Below are 18,069 nucleotides of genomic sequence, written 5' to 3'. Positions count from 1 at the left end.
AGAATAACTCATTTCCCTATTTGGAAACAATCTATCTTTATGCAATGATTTATAGCCACACAAAATATATGTGATTCATTTTACACCACAAGTTTAAAAGTCTTCACTCTTTTCCAAACTTTGTGCTAAGTCAAATAGGTTCACATAAATTGAATTAGAGGGAGTAGTTTATTTACCTTTAAATGTACAGTCAACAGAGAATAATTACCCCGATTAAGCAGCCAGTTTTACAACTTGCACATGGATCAGATTTACTCTTCCATCCTTTGGGCCATCTAATTGACTCCATCGCCGCCATTCCCACGTTTCTATGGGGTTTCGTCCTATCTTCTGGTTGCTTCTTAAGTCCATTAATCTCAGAGACGGATCTAGGATTTGAAATTGACGGGTGTCATAATTTTTTTTAATGTATACTTTATAATGATTAATACGAAATTTGTTAAGAACGTTTAATCAAATTTTTTTGAGTTAATTTGGGTCAACCTAATAGGTATTTTTAATTTTAAAATTTAAATATTACATCTCAGATATGAAAAAACAAACGTGATTAGAATTTTAAAATAGGATCACATCTTTATTATAACAACATAAGTAAAATCAATATTTTCGTTGGAAAATTACATCTTTTCTGTATATTAAAAATTAATTTACACAAGTAAGAACATCTTCAAAAAGAGAATTACATCAACCAAAATAAGAAAATTTTAAAAAATATTTTCCATAGATAAATTATACCTCATAAGCATAAATTAGATAAGCTACAATTTATCACAAATCACATATATTTTAAGCAATGCTTACGAAATTATAATAAAGTGAATTAAATTATATCTAACAACCAATCGCATAGCACAATTTTTTATGATATAATAAAATAGATGAAAAAAATTTGATCTCAATCCAAAATTCTCATTAAGACTCAAGTTTTTCGGATTTGGAAAAAGAAAACTCATAAATTTAATTAAGAGGGTCGCTTATTTTATATATTTTTAAAGTTTAGGAGTCTTTTTTGAGTGTTCTAGCTAGAGATCACATACAAAAAAATAGAATAGAGAAAAGAAAAATATAAAAAAAAGTAATAATAAAACGACAAATAGAAAATTCGGTGGTAGCCGAAAAGGGAAAATGACCGGGACAAAAGGAAATAAAAGCACAAAGAAAAGAGAAAATCAGACAAGGTTCAAGACAAATTCTTGAATTTTACACGAGAAAAACTTTCAAAAAGGTCTATCAGTCATGGCACCTTTGTCTAGTTTACGGTTGCGGGTGGCAGAATAAGATAAGTAACCTAATTTATGCCACCCCTTCTTAAAGGGGTGGATCCGCCCCTACTGTATCTCTAAATATAGGTTTTTGCTACCTATTAACTTTAATCCAGTATCAATTGCAGCTACTTATTTCACTTTGTTTCGGATACTTGGTCACTCTTCATTGCAACTTCTTCACGTGTACAGTTGCTTAGAAATTTCCTGTAGAGCGAAATGAAACGGCCAAATGAGTAATCGTTGTGGGGCAAAACAAACCTAGTAAAGAAACATTACGTCATTGGTTGTACAATTTCTTGTCCCCATCTCCCTTGTGACTTGTGTAATTATTTGTACGGCAGCAAGTAGTGAAGAACTACTTTAAATAGCAATGCAGCTGAGCTCCTGTAGCCTCACACAAAAATGAGGGACGAATTTTTTGTTAATCAACATGATGAAGAAGAAAATAGAGCTATTTACTACTGGTGGAAATCAGCAGCAAAATTCAACGAGTGTGTAAAATTCAAGTTTGAGATGCCTAATTTGTCAAAAATGACGCCAACCCTAAAAGTCCTAAGGGAAATGGAGAGGCTAGCTTTAATGTCCTCAGAGAGTCTTGATGAGCTACGCCAAAAGCTAATGTCGTACAGAGCAGGGGATTTTTGGGTGCCAATTGGTGGAATTAACAAAGAAGATATTGATATTCCACCTATGAACACTATAGTGTTGGTTGGTTTTCATAATGCTGGCAAAAGTTCACTTGTTAACCTTATGTATAGTGTTCTTGGTCGCTCTGGTCTCATCCCTTTTGCTCAAACTTCTTCAGGTACTAATTGGTTAATTCAGTAACTTTTTTCTAATTCTAATAAAAAGCATTTGAGACAGCAAACTATCAGAAGTTCAGAACTACTATGTTTCAGTCCCAAACTAGCTTTCGTTTTGTTTTATTTAGCTTCATTATTTGATTTCATAAACATATAAATGTACCATACAACCATGTCACAATGTAGCACAGTAGCGGAGTTATCTGTAACAAGGGGTTTAATTAAATCTCCCAGGATTAAAAAATATTTTTTTTTTATGTATAAATTTTTAAATCCAGTTGACATAATAGAAACTTTTAGTGTAATAGCAAAGGTGGCTCAAGAATTGCTTTCAATTGCAGGTTTGAATACCAACTATAGCATTCTTGCATTTTTCTGTATCCCCTATTAGAATTCTAGTTCCGCAACTATGTAGCACCTACCTATTGAAAAGAGACTCTCATTTCAAGTTTCTTATTTACTTAAATATTTTCTCTATTGAATGAAAGCATGTCTCAGCGTATTCATTATGGCGAGATTTCATCATAATTTGAGTATTTTTATTTGACTGTCACCATTTACAGTGTAAGGTAGGGTTAAGGTCTGCGTACACTTTACCCTTCCCATGCCTCACTTGTTGGATTTCACTGGGTTTGTTATTGTTGTTGTTATCATTCTAGTGTAACTCTCATTCTTTGTGCAGACTTAGATTGTAATAGAGCTTAACAAAACATTTAACTCTTGGGATTTTTTCTCATGTTTCTTGTGGAATTGGGTTTTAAATCAAAGGAAATGCTTCTGCTTACACAACTTTGATCATGGAGGAGCACAATGTGCTAAGATCAACACGAAACGGATTCTGCATTTACGATACAAGGGGTTTCGATTATGATAAGGTAGATGAAGGTCTTCAAGAGTTGAAAGAATGGATGGCTGATGGAGTTCACAATAAGAAGCTCTGCTCCAGACCAGGAGATATTTTGCCAAAGTTAGATAGTAAATTGGAGGATGCTTCTTCAATGTTTGTCAAAAGAAAAGTCAATTGTGTTATGTTGGTGGCTAATGCTTCAGAAATATACAAGTCTCTCAGAGTTGGTGACTTGAAGCCATTGGATGCATTGAAACAACTCTTCTGCTCACCAGCACTCAAGAAATCCAGTGAGTTTAATTATTCCTTTCCCTTTAATCACTATCCCTCCAATACTTACTTTCATTTTTTCAATTCCATAAGACATTAATTACTCATTTAAGGAAGAGATAAAGAGTAATTTAGTCGAATACCCCTTATGATTAATGCGATCAAATAGTTTCACCTTAATCGACAAATAAAAATGAAAGGAGCGATTACAAGCTTGCTCCTAATGAGATAACCTAGTTGCCAAGAGGTGACAATTCGAATTGTAGTGCCACAAGTTTGATGCTACCACTTGGACATTTCCTCCTCCTTTGTGGTTGACCAAAAAAAAAACGAGGAAAATCGGTATGAGTTCTGATCAGGCATCCATGACTCTGCACTTAATGTTCTCTCTCCATGCTGCTAGAAATTCTAGCTGAAACTGGATATTTTTAGATGAACTTAATTTATATTCAGTGAAAATGTAATGAAATTTTATGCTGTCATGGGATTTTACTTATTGCAGAAGGTTACTTACCTTATTTTTCAGGTTACAAGTTTCATTTGTGACTAATTTCCTGCAATTACCTTTCAAGTGGCCTTATAGTGTGAACTTTTTACACAATCAATATTTCGAAGTTAAGCATAACAAGTGTTCAATTCTCGATGCAGATGGTAACCCCATATTGATCTTAACTCATGGAGACAAGCTATCAACCGAGGATCGAATAGACTGCCGACTGAAGATATGCAAACATCTTGGTGCCTCAGAGACTACTGGAACGTATGATATAGTTTGTGTGACAGAATATGGATTATTGGCTGATGAATATGATCCAATCACAGCATATGCTGTAACTGAAGCAGTTTACAGAGCACTTCTAATCTCAGACAGGGCTCAACTTGTCAAACAAACATTCCTAGACTGGGCATTATTTGCATTGTCATGGCTTATGTGCTTCTTAGCCGGCATATTTGCCTTCCTGGCCCATGTTTTCAATGTTCTGGCCCAGAAACATAAAGGCAAGCTAAAATGGTGAAGAAAATCTAGGCAAATAATTGTATTAGTATATGTACCCTCCCACCCCAACTGAAGTCCTTGCTATTGGGTTGGTCACCTTGGAGGTTTAGACATAATGAGCTAACTCTATTTGACCTTCATAACTAAAATAGGTTGACAGCTATGTCCATAATGTATTGGCTAGCTCCATTTGATCCTCATAACTAAAATAGGTTAATAATTGTACTATCTGTTTATGAGTAAGAGTACTTCTTTGACAATAAATTTGAGTTAAGAAATGTTAGAAGTTTACAATAAACTTGTAAAACTGCGATATCGCATTGTAATTTGAAGAAAAGAATAAAAAAAATTAGCTAGTTAAAATTGCAACTTTCACATATAATCGGTACAGCTTGGAGAGTGGTGCAAACATTTATTTAAGTTTGAACATAAAATTTAGATGCTCAGACCTATGTCAGAAGCAGGGGCGTAAGCAGGATTTTTCATAAGTGCCCAAATGAACGAGCCACTATAATAACATTATTAAGGTTCTAAATCAACTCTGAGTTATTGTGAATTTTTATTTTTGGACAATAAAAATTACTTACCACTTCTGTGACCAAAAAAATCTTTTGAACCTTTACAGCTTTCACTTTTTAATACAAATGAGGCTTTACTTTTTAACAAAAGTGGCTTAAGACCTCCAAAACAACACGCGTGCAATCAAGTTTCGAACCCTCGGACCTTGGTATGCTGCAAATTTGACCGCTCGACCAGCAAACCATACGGCACTTGTTGTCTTGCAATGTCACTTACTTTACATATATTTGTATATTCTATATGGAAATAGTACGTATAATTAGTAAATATTTCCGACGAAGCGGTGTCGAGTAACACCGCTTCGCTTAACATAAATCCGCCCCTGGTCACAAGTATTGTATATTTTTAATTACAAAAATTTAAGGAAATAAAACTCTCGTTGAAGCTAAGCAATATTTTGGCAATGTGAAATAAGTTATTCAATTTTTAATATATGGAGCACATATTATGTAGAAATAGTTATTTGCAAGACTTTGAAATGTAACACATTCAGCTAACACGTCTCATTTTTTTTCTCTGGTTCCTTTTTTTTTGGTCTCAATTTATAAGTTATAACAAAGGAATATTGTCTCTGGATTACATTCAACTATCATTTTGTTCTCTTGTACCATTGGCTCGTTGAAAGACAATGAAAACGAGCTTTTCTTGTGCCTCATGAATTAGACGTCTAGATTAGTAGGACTCATTTGGTTTGATGAATTAAAATTGTATAAAATTTGATATTTTAAATATATAAATTTGATAAGATATTACCGAAATACAGACCAAAAGACTTGCCCATACTCCCCCCAAAAAAATGAAAAAGACTTGTCAAAACCGACAGCTTAGTGAATTTAACTATACAATTCAATATAATTCATTTTTTTGCTGTTGTAAAAAAGATAATAATATTAAAAATATGCTAGCTATTACATAAATTCATTGTTCTGAATTATTGTACAGGGTAAAATCGGTTCGCATTAAATATTCGAATGATAGAGCGATACGTGGAAGCGGAGGCAGATGGAAAGCGAGACAAGTAGAAACTAAGACAGGAGACAGCAGCTTCGGTTGGCATCGGGAAGACCCCGAAGGGAATATTGCGAAGAAAGACAAACGAATGTTTACCACCCGATGACATTCAATGAAGGATATTTTTTAGTATTAAATATACAATTCGTTATAGAGAATTTCGGCATTCATAGCCTGCCGTTATACATTATCAATGACCCCCATAATTTTGATTTAAGAGGGGCTTGATCCTAGGACCCTGTTCCCCAGGTGCAGCTATAAATTGTGACTTCAACAACCGTTGTAAGGGATAAATTTTCTGACAAACTTATGCTACATATTCAAAAGCTCAGTTCTTGGCTATTGATATTCTTATTACTGTCTTCAGAAGCTCTGCTACCGGAATCAAGTTATCTGTTGTCTTGTCTCGATTTCAACGCTAAGTCTTGCATTCTATTTAATTGTTTATCATTTTGGGATCAAATCTATTCGTTTGTCTATAAACCATACTACAAGTTCAACTGAACCGTTTTATAGGTAAACTATTTAGTGTCCACCGTGGGGTTTAGGCAGTTGCGTAATCGAGTTGATCATTGAATGTATTACTAATCTGTTTAATTTTTTGTTTCTTAACAAAAAATCATTAAAAATGGCAAATAATGATGTCAACATTGCACATAATGTTGAGGCCCAAGGAAATCAGCCTCAACACGAAGATTCGATCAGTGATACCCGCAACAAGGAGGATGTAGCCACACCGGTACATGGTAGGCAATATCCAGGACACGTTCAGGAGGCAACTCCTGATGATGCTGAAGACAATCACGTTGCGGAAATGATAAGAATCCTGAGGGAACAACAAAAGGCTATTATGGGCCATCTCTCGCGACAATATCAGGTCATGACGGAGTTGAGGCAAGCGTTATCAGGTGCTTCCAACAACGCGAATGGAAGAGGCCCAGTTCCTCCTAGTGCTCCCGCAAACCAAACAACACAAAGTGTTGATAAGAACACCTTGAGAGGTGAAGTCATCTTCGACAGAGCGGACGGGAACGACAGCATATCTGGTTGATGGGAATGTTCCCTTTAAAAATGAATTCATGCGATTTATGAGGGAAATAAACACTCGAATAGACTAAATCCAGGGCACGCCGCCAGTGTTGAAAGGACCAAAATCAAAGAAATACACCTAGTTGCCGTTCAAATCGAGCGCGGCACCGGAGTTAATTTCGAAGCGGTTCAAAAATGCCGGACTGACAAAACATAATGGGACTTCAGATCCTCAGGAGCATATCACCACCTTGATAATGGCGGTGAAAGGAAATGACTTAGCTCCGCACGGGATTGAGTCAGTCTTGCTGAAGAAGTTTGGGGAGACCCTCACGAAGGGTCCTTGGCATGGTATTCGCTTCTACCCGACCACTCAATAGATTCCTTCGAGATGCTCGCGTATTCTTTTATCAAGGCCCATGCTGGGGCCAGGAAGGTGCAGGTCCGAAAGGCCGATATATTCAGAATTGCGCAAGGAGAGTCTGAATTGCTGCGATAGTTCATGACCAGATTTCAGAAGGAAAAGATACTATTATCGACCGTGCCAGATGAATGGGTAGCTGAGGCATTTACTAAGGGGCTAAACCCGAGGAGCTCTAACACTTCCCAGAAGCTAAAAAAAGTCTGCTCGAGTTCCAGGCGACAACATGGGCAGATGTCCACAATCGCTACGAATCAAAGATAAGAATAGAGGATGACTAACTAGGTTTTCCGGCATCAACCAAGGGTCGGGATCGATAGAAGAATAAGGAAAAGTTTTTGATGATTTGAGGCAGATCGATAGTCTTCTAAAGGCTTGTTTTTAGCCCTACGAAAGGGCCGAAGGATGCAGCAGAGGTTTTCGGTCGGCGGACAGGTTCACTACCGATAGGAAAGTTAAGCGTGGAAGGAATAACAGATCGTTGCAGGACAAAGAGACATCAGGCGCCCGGGATTCCACCTACCTCATATTGTCCAAGTATAACATCAATGTTAGCGTAGTGGAACTGGTATAGACAATGATGAACATTAAGGAAGCATGACTCCCAATGCCGATGAGATCCGATCCCAGTCAGAGGGATCCTAATCTATGGTGTGAGTATCATGGGTATAACGGCCATCAGAATGGGGACTGCTGATATTTGCGCGAGGAGGTGGCGACACTGCTAAAAATGACCATCTTAGAGAGTTCTTAAGCGACTGGGCTAAAAATAACTATGGCCGCAGCCGGGATAACACGAAACCCTCGAAGACAGGAGAAGATCTTCCTCACCTAACGATCAACATGATTTTCGGTGGGAATAAGATTAATGGTGTAACCTTTTCAGCAGCAAAGAAGACAAAAATAGCAGTGACTCATAGCAAAAGACTCTAGGAAGTCATCGAGGACGATATCACCTTCACGGAGGAGGACGCCTATAGACTCCTACTACCGCACAACGATGCCCTTCTAATTTCTCTTAATATTTTAGATTTTAAAATTAAACATATTTTGGTTGACCCAGGAAGTTCAACCAATATTATCCAATGGAGAGTGCTGGAACAAGCCAAGCTAACCGGAAGCATCATTCCGGCCACAAAGCTCCTCGCGGGGTTCAACTCAGCAAGTGTGACAACCCGACGGGAGATCCTGCTGCTTACAAACATCGGAGGAATCATGAAGACAACCCTGTTTGAAGTAGTAGATGGCGACATGGTGTCACGCCCCAAAATCGAGGAGCGCGACCGGCACTCAACCGAGTAAACCCGACTGAGCAAGCCTGCTAGATTTCATTCTACCCAAAGTCACCCTTGAACAAAGAGGAGATATACTCCATTATACAAATTTTGAAAAATATTTCATTAATAACTTTTGCTTTGGTTCCATTAGCAGTTTCAACCAAAATATCCAAAATATTACAAATCTATAGTTTCTTAAAAAAATACTTGATTTACAAATACCAACATTTCTACTTAAATCCCCAACATCAAACACCACCCACAATCTGTCTACGGAGCCTCTAAGTAAAACTAAAGATTAATATGGAAATACCGGCGACAAGGCTCCGGCTATACCTCAAAATAGAACATACATGATAAACAACGGTACAAGACCCCGAAATGGAGTGGGGCTCATCAAGTCAGTTGAAAGGGAGATACGCACTAGCTGTGACCAACACTGTCTGCTATAGAAACACCTACAATCATAACACGAATGTAGCGCCCCCGACAAAAGGGACGTCAGTACATTTGAATTGTGCTGGTATGTATGAACAAACTTTACCCCAAGTAAAATCAATCAATACATAGATAACAAACAGTAAGAATCAACAATCCAACGCACATGAAAGGAACAACCAAAGCCAAACAAGTTCCACAATCTCTCCTTTTTCCCTTTCAACAAAATTTCATCACATCAATGATTTCACAACTTTCACATATTCTCATTTCAATAGTGATTTCGATCACTTTTCCATCCTTATTACCTTGGCCACCCTTATTACCTCAGCCACCCTTATCACCACAACCCACACCTTATTACTTCGTGTTGCAGCGCGCAACCCGATCCCACCGGATAATCACATTTCATATGACAACAACAACAATTCACAAAGAATTTTCATAAACATCAATACCATTTCCATCAATCATCTCAATTCCAATATTCATTTCACATATATCAATTCATAGGCACTTGGGTCCACAATTATCACATCATACTTGGCACAAGGCCACATTTCATAACTCAATCTCTTCTTTCCCACATTTCACATCATTTCCACATATTTCACATCAATATCAATTTCAACAACAAGCCATTCAATTCAAGATGTCAAGTACACATGAGAGGAATTATGAACCATGTGCATATACAATATTTCAGAAATCATACACCTCAAGTTTATTAACAATGGAACTTTAAACACAACGGATTCTTCCAAAAAGGAGGGGATACACCAAACCACAATAAAAACACACATCAAAGGCATAAGCAAGCAATTACACCAATTGTTCTTGAATTACTCTTTTCAAATCATGACAATATACAATTTAAGTCACAACGATAATTGCCCACGACAAGTCACGTATAATATTACCACAGTTGTTTCAATTGCATTAATTACGATTTCTTTCCATCAATTGTTACACAGCTCTTACCACATAAACACATTCACACACACACACTTGGTTTGTTGCCATTTACTTACACCATTATATTAGGAGACTTAACCAACAACGTTCAAGGTATATCAATCACAAGAATAGCACAAGTTCATATCAACAATTCATACATTTGGGCCCAAGACACCATAACTGTCACCAAGCAGTAATTCATGTACAAGGTGTTGTCGTAACCGTTCAAATCATTTACGTCATTTCACAATACCCTCTTTCATTACTTACCACGTAGGGTTTTAGCCATTATACACATTCCCACATTTGGACACATTAACGTTCTTTCGTTCGTTAACACATACTCCCATATCGTCATCCTCAAACATTAATAATCTTAGCACATGATAAGGTAGGCACATCAAATCACTTTTCATAATCACATATAACACGATGGTGTGGAAATCAACTGAGACAATCAATACACATATTTTCATACAAGGTACACATACTGTATGCTCGTCACAACAAGGGGATTCTACAAGAGTTAAAGTTAGCCATATATGCCTCAAATTCGCCCTTAGTGATACTACAATGATCAAATACACTTAAGCAACCTCAATCTACAATACAACATTCAATAGGGCCAATATTAGTAATAAATTCCGTAACTTATGCCATTTAGGCACATCATCAAATACCTTGTAGGTATAGATCTTTACACACCATAACTATAGTATTGGTTCACCCAACTATCACCATTAACCAATAATTCATTCCACCATCATTCCTAACCAATTTATAAGTTCCAACAACATATGTGTGACAACCCATCTTCACCCAACCAACAAAATTCCATCAAATAATCACCTTCCAATCTCTACAATGACTATGTATTTATATTAGGAACTTATGGCTTCTAATCACCACACCAAGAGTCCCAATACTTAATTCACACTCATATACCCATAATAAGTTCATACATGTACGTCTAAGGTTGTAGGATTACCTTTTGGAAGAAATCTTGCAAAACCCTCCTTTGAGTTCTTAAAGGAATTTCTTGAAGATCTATGTGTTTTATGAGTAGACTTCATCAATACTAGTGTAAGAATAATGGAATTTTACACCAAGTTAATGAAGATTGCATACCTTGAAGATGGGAGGGGTTGGAGGTTTTGAGAGGGTGAAGAAATTCCCAAAATTCGAGCTTGAATGATCAAAAAATGAAGGAACTATAATACCCCTTCGATTTTTACACTGACCAGGGATATTTTAGACATTTTACATGTTCCACCGCGTTCCTCTGCGTTCCGCCACGGTTTACAGGCATAAAAACCTTGGTTTGCCGCGGTTCGCCGCGGCCGCGCTCCTGGGCGCGCTGTTACGCATGTCCGGTAAAATGGTCATTACTTTCTGTATACACGTCCAAATGACAAACGGTTTGTTGCGGTGGAAATTAGACTCAAAGGGCTTTAATTTGATAGGTTGTGGATCACACAACTACTTATATAACTGGATATATGATCGTCCAAAGTGAGGTCTTGTGCGCACTCATTTACAACTTTCGTTTATTATGAAATTTTCCAACTTGGCTTAGACTTAGGCCTCTCCTTAGACCCCAATTCACTTCTAATATGACTTATACGCTTATTAACATATCCAATTGATATCCATTACATCATGAATCCTCATTTTCACACAAAATGAAATAATTAGCCTACTTTGGCACGACGAAATCTTAAATTACTAGAAATTTTTTTACCGGGCCTTACATTCTCCCCCCCCCCTTAGGATCATTCGTCCTCGAATGAGGATCGAGGTTCATTCATTAGCCAATCCTTATGTAAATTTAGCTTGTTCACATCATGAAATATATCAACAGGCCCGAATTTGGCTAACTCCATAAATTTCCGAAAAATTCGCCAGAGTTCCCATTGTAATTAGGCCTATCTACCTGTCAGAGAGCCCCCGAAACATATTTCCAAGTACCATTACACAGTTTCTGCTATCCCTACAACTGGTGTACAATTAATTACCTCAACAACCTGTACATATTTATACACTTTAAACAACTTACACGTAGCTCATTCTCTTTACACCGCAAATTGCACATGGTTCAACCAGTGTCATTTACTTGCACACAACTGGGTCACTTCAATGAGCCCCATACAATTTAATCACTTTAACATGCCAGAAATGCTTCAATTAATCATTTACCTACCACATAAGTTTCACAAAATTTTCATTTACCACAAAGGGTTGCACATTACCCAAATAGCAACAACATTTGCAATTTGTCCCACATTGGGAAGTTACAACAATAAGGCAATTTGGGGAAAATGGGATGCCTTGCACAAATCTGAACACTACCTCAAATTGCTTAAATACAATCGTTCGCACGATCACTACTAGATTTGTTCGAACAGATGGGAATATTTCTCTTTCATTTCTTTTCCCGCTTCCCATGTGGCTTCCTCGACTTGTTGATTTCGCCATAATACTTTAACTGAAGCAATTTCCTTGTTCCTCAATTTTTTTCGGGCTTGCCTATCAAGAATGGAAAATGGGATTTCCTCATATAACATCTCTTCACTAACCTCGATAGTTTCAACCGGCACAATAGCGGATGGATTTCCCACTACTTTATTTAACATAGACACATGTAATACCGGGTGTACTAATGACATCTCGGATGGTAACTCGAGCTTGTATACCACCTGACCGATCCCCTGAATGATTCTATATGGCCCTGCATACCTCGGACTCAATTTCCTTTTCTTTCCAAACTGCATAACCCCTTTTATGGGGGAAACATTTAGGAATACCCAATTATCTTCTTTGAACTCTTAATCTCCATGACAAATATCTGAATAAGACTTTTGACGACTCTGAGCAGTTTTCAACCGCTCCTTAATGACCTTAACCTTCTCCATAGCCTGATGCACAAGGTCTGGCCCTATCAATTCAGCTTCTCCAACCTCAAACCACCCAATGGGAGATCTACATCTCCTACCATATAATGCTCAAAATAGTGCCATCTGAATACTAGCATGAAAGTTGTTGTTATAAGCAGCCGCTATGAGGGTTGTCACACCTCCTTTTTCACCTGCGCCCGCAGGGGCGCAGAGGGAGTTTTTCCAATTAAAAGACAATCGAAACGGGATTTATTATTTAATTAAAAGTCGCCACTTGGGAGATTTATGGTGTCCCAAGTCACCGGTTGAATCCCGAATCGAGGAAAAGATTGACTCTGTATTGCAGTCCGCGAACCAGAAATCCGGATAAGGAATTATGTTAACCCGGGAGAAGGTGTTAGGCATTCCCGAGTTCCGTGGTTCTAGCACGGTCGCTCAACTGTCATATTCGGCTTATTTATCTGATTTGTTTTTTATCTACATGTTGAACCTATGTGCAAATTTTAACTTTTTACCGCTTTTATTATTATTATTTTTAACGAGAATTGCAATGTCGTGAAAATACATCTCGAACCACGTCACATCAATGCACCCGTGGTTATCGATACATTTCGACTCCGTTGAGATTTGGATTTGGGTCATATAAATGTGCACCCGAGTTTAAGAAAGTAAATTATTAAAAGCGCGTCTAAAACAATCTAGCATTTTATTAACTTTGAGGGAAGCCACGAAATTCGCTAAAGGGCGCGTCCTGAGGTCTAACATTTTTAAAGAAGTAGTTAAAGAGGGCCACGCAATTTGTGATTTTATTTGGCGCGGCACGCCTCGTTTATTTTAAGGACATCCTAAAGCAAGCTATTATTTTCTTTTGAATTTGTCTCTGAAGCCTAACTAATTAACTAGCATATATGCAAGGCCCAAGATCCTTATGAATCAGTTTCAACCCAATTAAGCCCAATAACTTAGTAAGTGAAGGCAGAACATTTTCAGCAAATTGTTCATAACAGCCCAGATTTCATTTATAAAGGGCTGGACAGTTTGGGCTTATGATGAGCCCAAAAATACGATGCTGGTTTTAATTTCGAGGCCTGTCAATGCCTTAGACCCAGACATCTCCTTAATTCAAATCGAGCAATGATTCTCAGCCAATAGATCAGTCAGACCATTCAATTCATTTAAAATGTTTTTACATGGATAGCTGCTTATGTAACCTTAATGACTAGTTAATTCCACCTAAAACTCCTCAAACAAGTTTAACCGCGACTGGAAGTGAGACAGTTTTTCAGCAGGTAAAGACTGTCTATTACTTGTGAGTTCAAAGTAGAGCAATGTGTTTTAATACCCCTAGTAAGACTAAACGAACATCACTAACCCAAAAACGTGTTCTGATCTTTAAGGTCCTAAGAGATCAAATCTATGTCATCAATAGTGCACATATACGGTCGTACGAACCCAGCAGTCCAAGTTAAATTCAATCCTACTATGAAACTAACAAATCTGAATTGATTCACAATAATGCTGGCATTTCTTAGCTGCTCACAGCTATTTGAATATTGAATTGCTAACTACAAGTTAAGATCTAAAGTCAACTTTTATATTTATGTTTTTGCTAATATCGACAGTTAAACTAATCATCCCATGCAATCATGCTAAGCTACTGAATATTAACGTTCCAATACAAATTAATAGTCCAAACAGTCCAATCTTACTTCATTACAATGAATCATACAGAAATAAAAATCAAAAGTAGTCAATTCTGTAATCAAACATGCTTTATTTTTGTTCCACTTCTCAACTTTCAATGTACATTATGATGAACGCGAAAGTGTACCTGGGCTTGCAGTGAAACAAAGGAGAAGAAAGAGGTCAGTAATTTCACAGCAGTAGCAACAAGAATCAGCAATAATTTTCAACGGGTATCAGCAGCCAGAACTCAAATAGCAACAATAAACCAGTCTCAACCCAGAAATGAACTCAGCACACTCAAATTTAAACCCGAAATGAATTGTAGTACAACAACAACAGTAGATACCCAAACAGACCTGACTGTACCGCACTACGCTCGAAACTAAACTAGAAAAACTTTCTAAAACTTTGACAACACTAAACCAGACTGCCTTTTAAAGGAACTCTCTATTTTCAGATTCTTTTCCAAAAAAAATCCCCCTTGTTATCTCAGGTCTGCCCTCTTTTATACCCTAAGATAGACCCTTTTTCCAGCCTGTTTTCACGCTAGGCAGAATTAAGAAATGTGTGTCTCCCATCATATTCCCTGACAGCCACTACTAAGTGTCTAATTTCATCGTTTAGTTTTAAAGGTGTATGGGCAATGCTATATTTTAATCAAGTCTTTTAAGCCTCCCCACACCATTATGTTTTGTTCCCCGTTAGCACTAAACAAATGCATTAGTTTAGTGTTAATTAAGTGTTTTACTGACAGCCCATTAGCAAGACCATTTGCCAAACTTTTAAACCCCCAAAATACCCCTGAAGACCCTGTGACTGCAGCTATAACCAATTCTCCTAAGTTCTGAATGCAACCTTATAACTCACTACTATTTAATTAACATTATCATACCAACACTGAATTCAAACCAATGTTAGATTCATTTCAGACCCTAAACAGTAGGATTCAATTAATCAAACTCAACAACAGCTTAAGCTTGAACCAGGTTGAATCAAATAGCAACAAAATAAAGGCCTAGGATTTTAATGATTCAGAACACCCTTACAGGGAATGACACAGGTGGTTCAGGTGACAACCAAAACAAAGTTCATATATTTTCAAAGCATTTCAACTGACCAAGCAATTCAAAACAATGTGATGACCGACTAAGCGATTCAAACATTGTGATGAACTAATCCTTAATTTTAGCAAACGGGCAAACTTAATTTATTGATTGCAAAATCGGAAATGTTCTAACAAATTGACAAACTGCCTAGCTTCAATAATTGACTAAAATTAACAAGTCAACACCAATTACCAAACCACAGCAAATTGACGTGACAGGAAATTAATCCGAAAAGACACATAAAAAAAGAGATGAAACAGAGAACAGAGAAGACCAAAAATGAGGAAAATGAAAGCTAAATAAGAAACTCCAAATGGAAATGGGAAATACCTAAGATGAACGACCAGCTCGGCTTGAACCAAATCCGGCATCTTTTGATTTTGTTCGGAATAGGTCTTAATCACGAGTTCTCAAATGAGAACACACGAATAAAACCTATTTCGACCTCGAATCTTCAATACAGGCTCTTGATCTGAGAACTCAATGTTCGTTCATTCGAATTGAGATTCGACAAACTACGGTTTGATTCGAGGGGAAATAGGGGTGGTTTAGGGACGAGGGAAGTCAGGTGGACGTTGGGTGTTAGCCTGGAATCAATTGGATTAGTTAGGGTTTTTTGGTTGATTTTTGATTGAAGATTCGAAGGCCCTGATCAGGATTCGAGGGGAATGGTTAGAGGAGTTAGGTTTAGGGGGTCGTGGGGAAGCTGGGGTGTGAATTTGGGGGTGAACGAAGCACTGTCCGTCGGGTTTCAGGCGATGGAGTATGGTGGCGGCTATTAGGGTTTTTGGTCGTTTGGTCTCTCTGAAAGAGACGATTGAACAGGGGGTGTTTGGAAATGAGAGGGGGTAATGGGTCTGGGGTATTTTGGTATATTAGATTGAGGGGATTAATGTGATCCGTTGGATAAGTGAAGATCGACGGTCCAGATTAGGTTAGGGGTCAAACGGGGTCGTTTTGGTTAAGTACTGAGGCGGGTTTGGTTCGGGATAAACGGGTCGGGTTCGGTTCTTGGATACAGGTATTGATCTATGACCGTTGGATGTGGCTTGGTTGAATGGCTGAGATTTTTGCCATTGAAACGACGTAGTTTGGTCCATATACTACGTCGTTTCACCATCCTGTGAGAGGAGCTGCCTGGACCGGGTTTGGGACATGCCATTGGGCCAGGGATTTGAGCCCATTCCGATTTTCCTTCCTAGTTTTTGTTCTTTTCATTCATTTTGCTTTCTAAATTATTTTCTAAAATTATAAACCAAGTTAACTTATTAAAAATACTAATTATCTTCTAATAACATTTATCACATATAATTAAATGCCAATTAACAATAAAATCACACAATTCAACATTAAATGCTAATAAATGCAAAGTACATTATTTTTTATGATTTTCATTTTCGTAAAACAAATCAGTAGTTAATTAATCCTAAATTGTAAATGCAAATGCAACACATATATTTTTGTATTTTTCAGTAGTAAAAATAGAATAAACATGCACAGACAAATACAAATAAATCACAAGCAATACACAACTACTTTATTTTGAATTTTTGTGGGAGTAGTTCTTGTAGGGCAAAAATCACGTGCTCACAGCTGCCCCTCTTTGTCCGGAAACACGAAGAGTTTTCGTGCAAAGATAAAGTGAGTGGATATGAGCGATTTTTGCCCATTCGGCTACTCCGTGTGAAGCATTTTTTTAAAGATTTGACCAAACCTCTGCTTCGAAGGTTTCCTACATATCCCTGGCTAAAAGGGAATCAAGTCAATGTAGTTTGGGAAGTTTTGGTAGCTGGGACTACCCTGGAGCTGTGGATTTACTGTTACTGCTGTTGCTGCTGCTGCCGCTACTTACTGACCTCCTTGTTACACCTTGATAAAAATAAAGAAGTTATACTAAGCTATGGTCTATGAATTACAAAGATTTATTCTCAAACTTGGTCATGTGACTGTTGTTGCCTTGTTGCCTTGCTGTCTTGTGTTTCCTATGATGTTTCTTTGCTTCTGACTTGACTCGTATTCTCTCTTGATTGCCGAATTTGAACTGCTTATTTCCTTCTTGTGAGCTTCAAATTATTTTTCCTTCGAAGCTTGAACTGCCTTCTTCTGACTAGTGTTGCCTTCCTTCCGACTTCTGAACTTTAATTTATGCTGGGGATCTTTGTTGCAACCTTCCGCTCTCCGGGCGGGCTCCTGACTTCTGCTATGACTTAACAAGATAATACCTCCATTCTCCAGGCGGACTCCTGACTTCAATAAACCTTAAAATATAACACCTCCATTCTCCAGGCGGGCTCCTGACTTCAACAACTTCTTAAAATTATAACACCTCAATTCTCCAGGCGGGCTCCTGACTTCAACTACAACTTGAAAATATAACACCTCCATTCTCCAGGCGGGCTCCTGACTTCAACAATTTCTTAAAAATATAACACCTCCATTCTCCAGGTCAGGAGCTTAAGAAATACCTCCATTCTCCAGGCGGGCTCCTG

General features: G+C 37.6%; 1 protein-coding gene across 1 annotated transcript; it reads left to right on the top strand.

Annotated features, from left to right (window-relative positions):
- The first annotated feature begins 1,426 nt into the window (after positions 1 to 1,426).
- On the top strand, positions 1,427 to 4,446 carry LOC104236985 (uncharacterized). Its single transcript, XM_009791041.2, has 3 exons — positions 1,427 to 2,070; positions 2,837 to 3,205; positions 3,834 to 4,446. The coding sequence occupies exons 1-3, from the start codon at positions 1,668 to 1,670 to the stop codon at positions 4,199 to 4,201; spliced, it is 1,140 nt and encodes a 379-aa protein (XP_009789343.1). The 5' UTR covers positions 1,427 to 1,667; the 3' UTR covers positions 4,202 to 4,446.
- Positions 4,447 to 18,069: the final 13,623 nt, after the last annotated feature.

Source organism: Nicotiana sylvestris, chromosome 9 (assembly GCF_000393655.2).
Source record: "Nicotiana sylvestris chromosome 9, ASM39365v2, whole genome shotgun sequence".
NCBI classification, from domain to species: Eukaryota; Viridiplantae; Streptophyta; class Magnoliopsida; order Solanales; family Solanaceae; genus Nicotiana; species Nicotiana sylvestris.
Note: the sequence above shows the minus strand (reverse complement) of the source record. Positions and strands in the feature narration are given on the sequence as shown.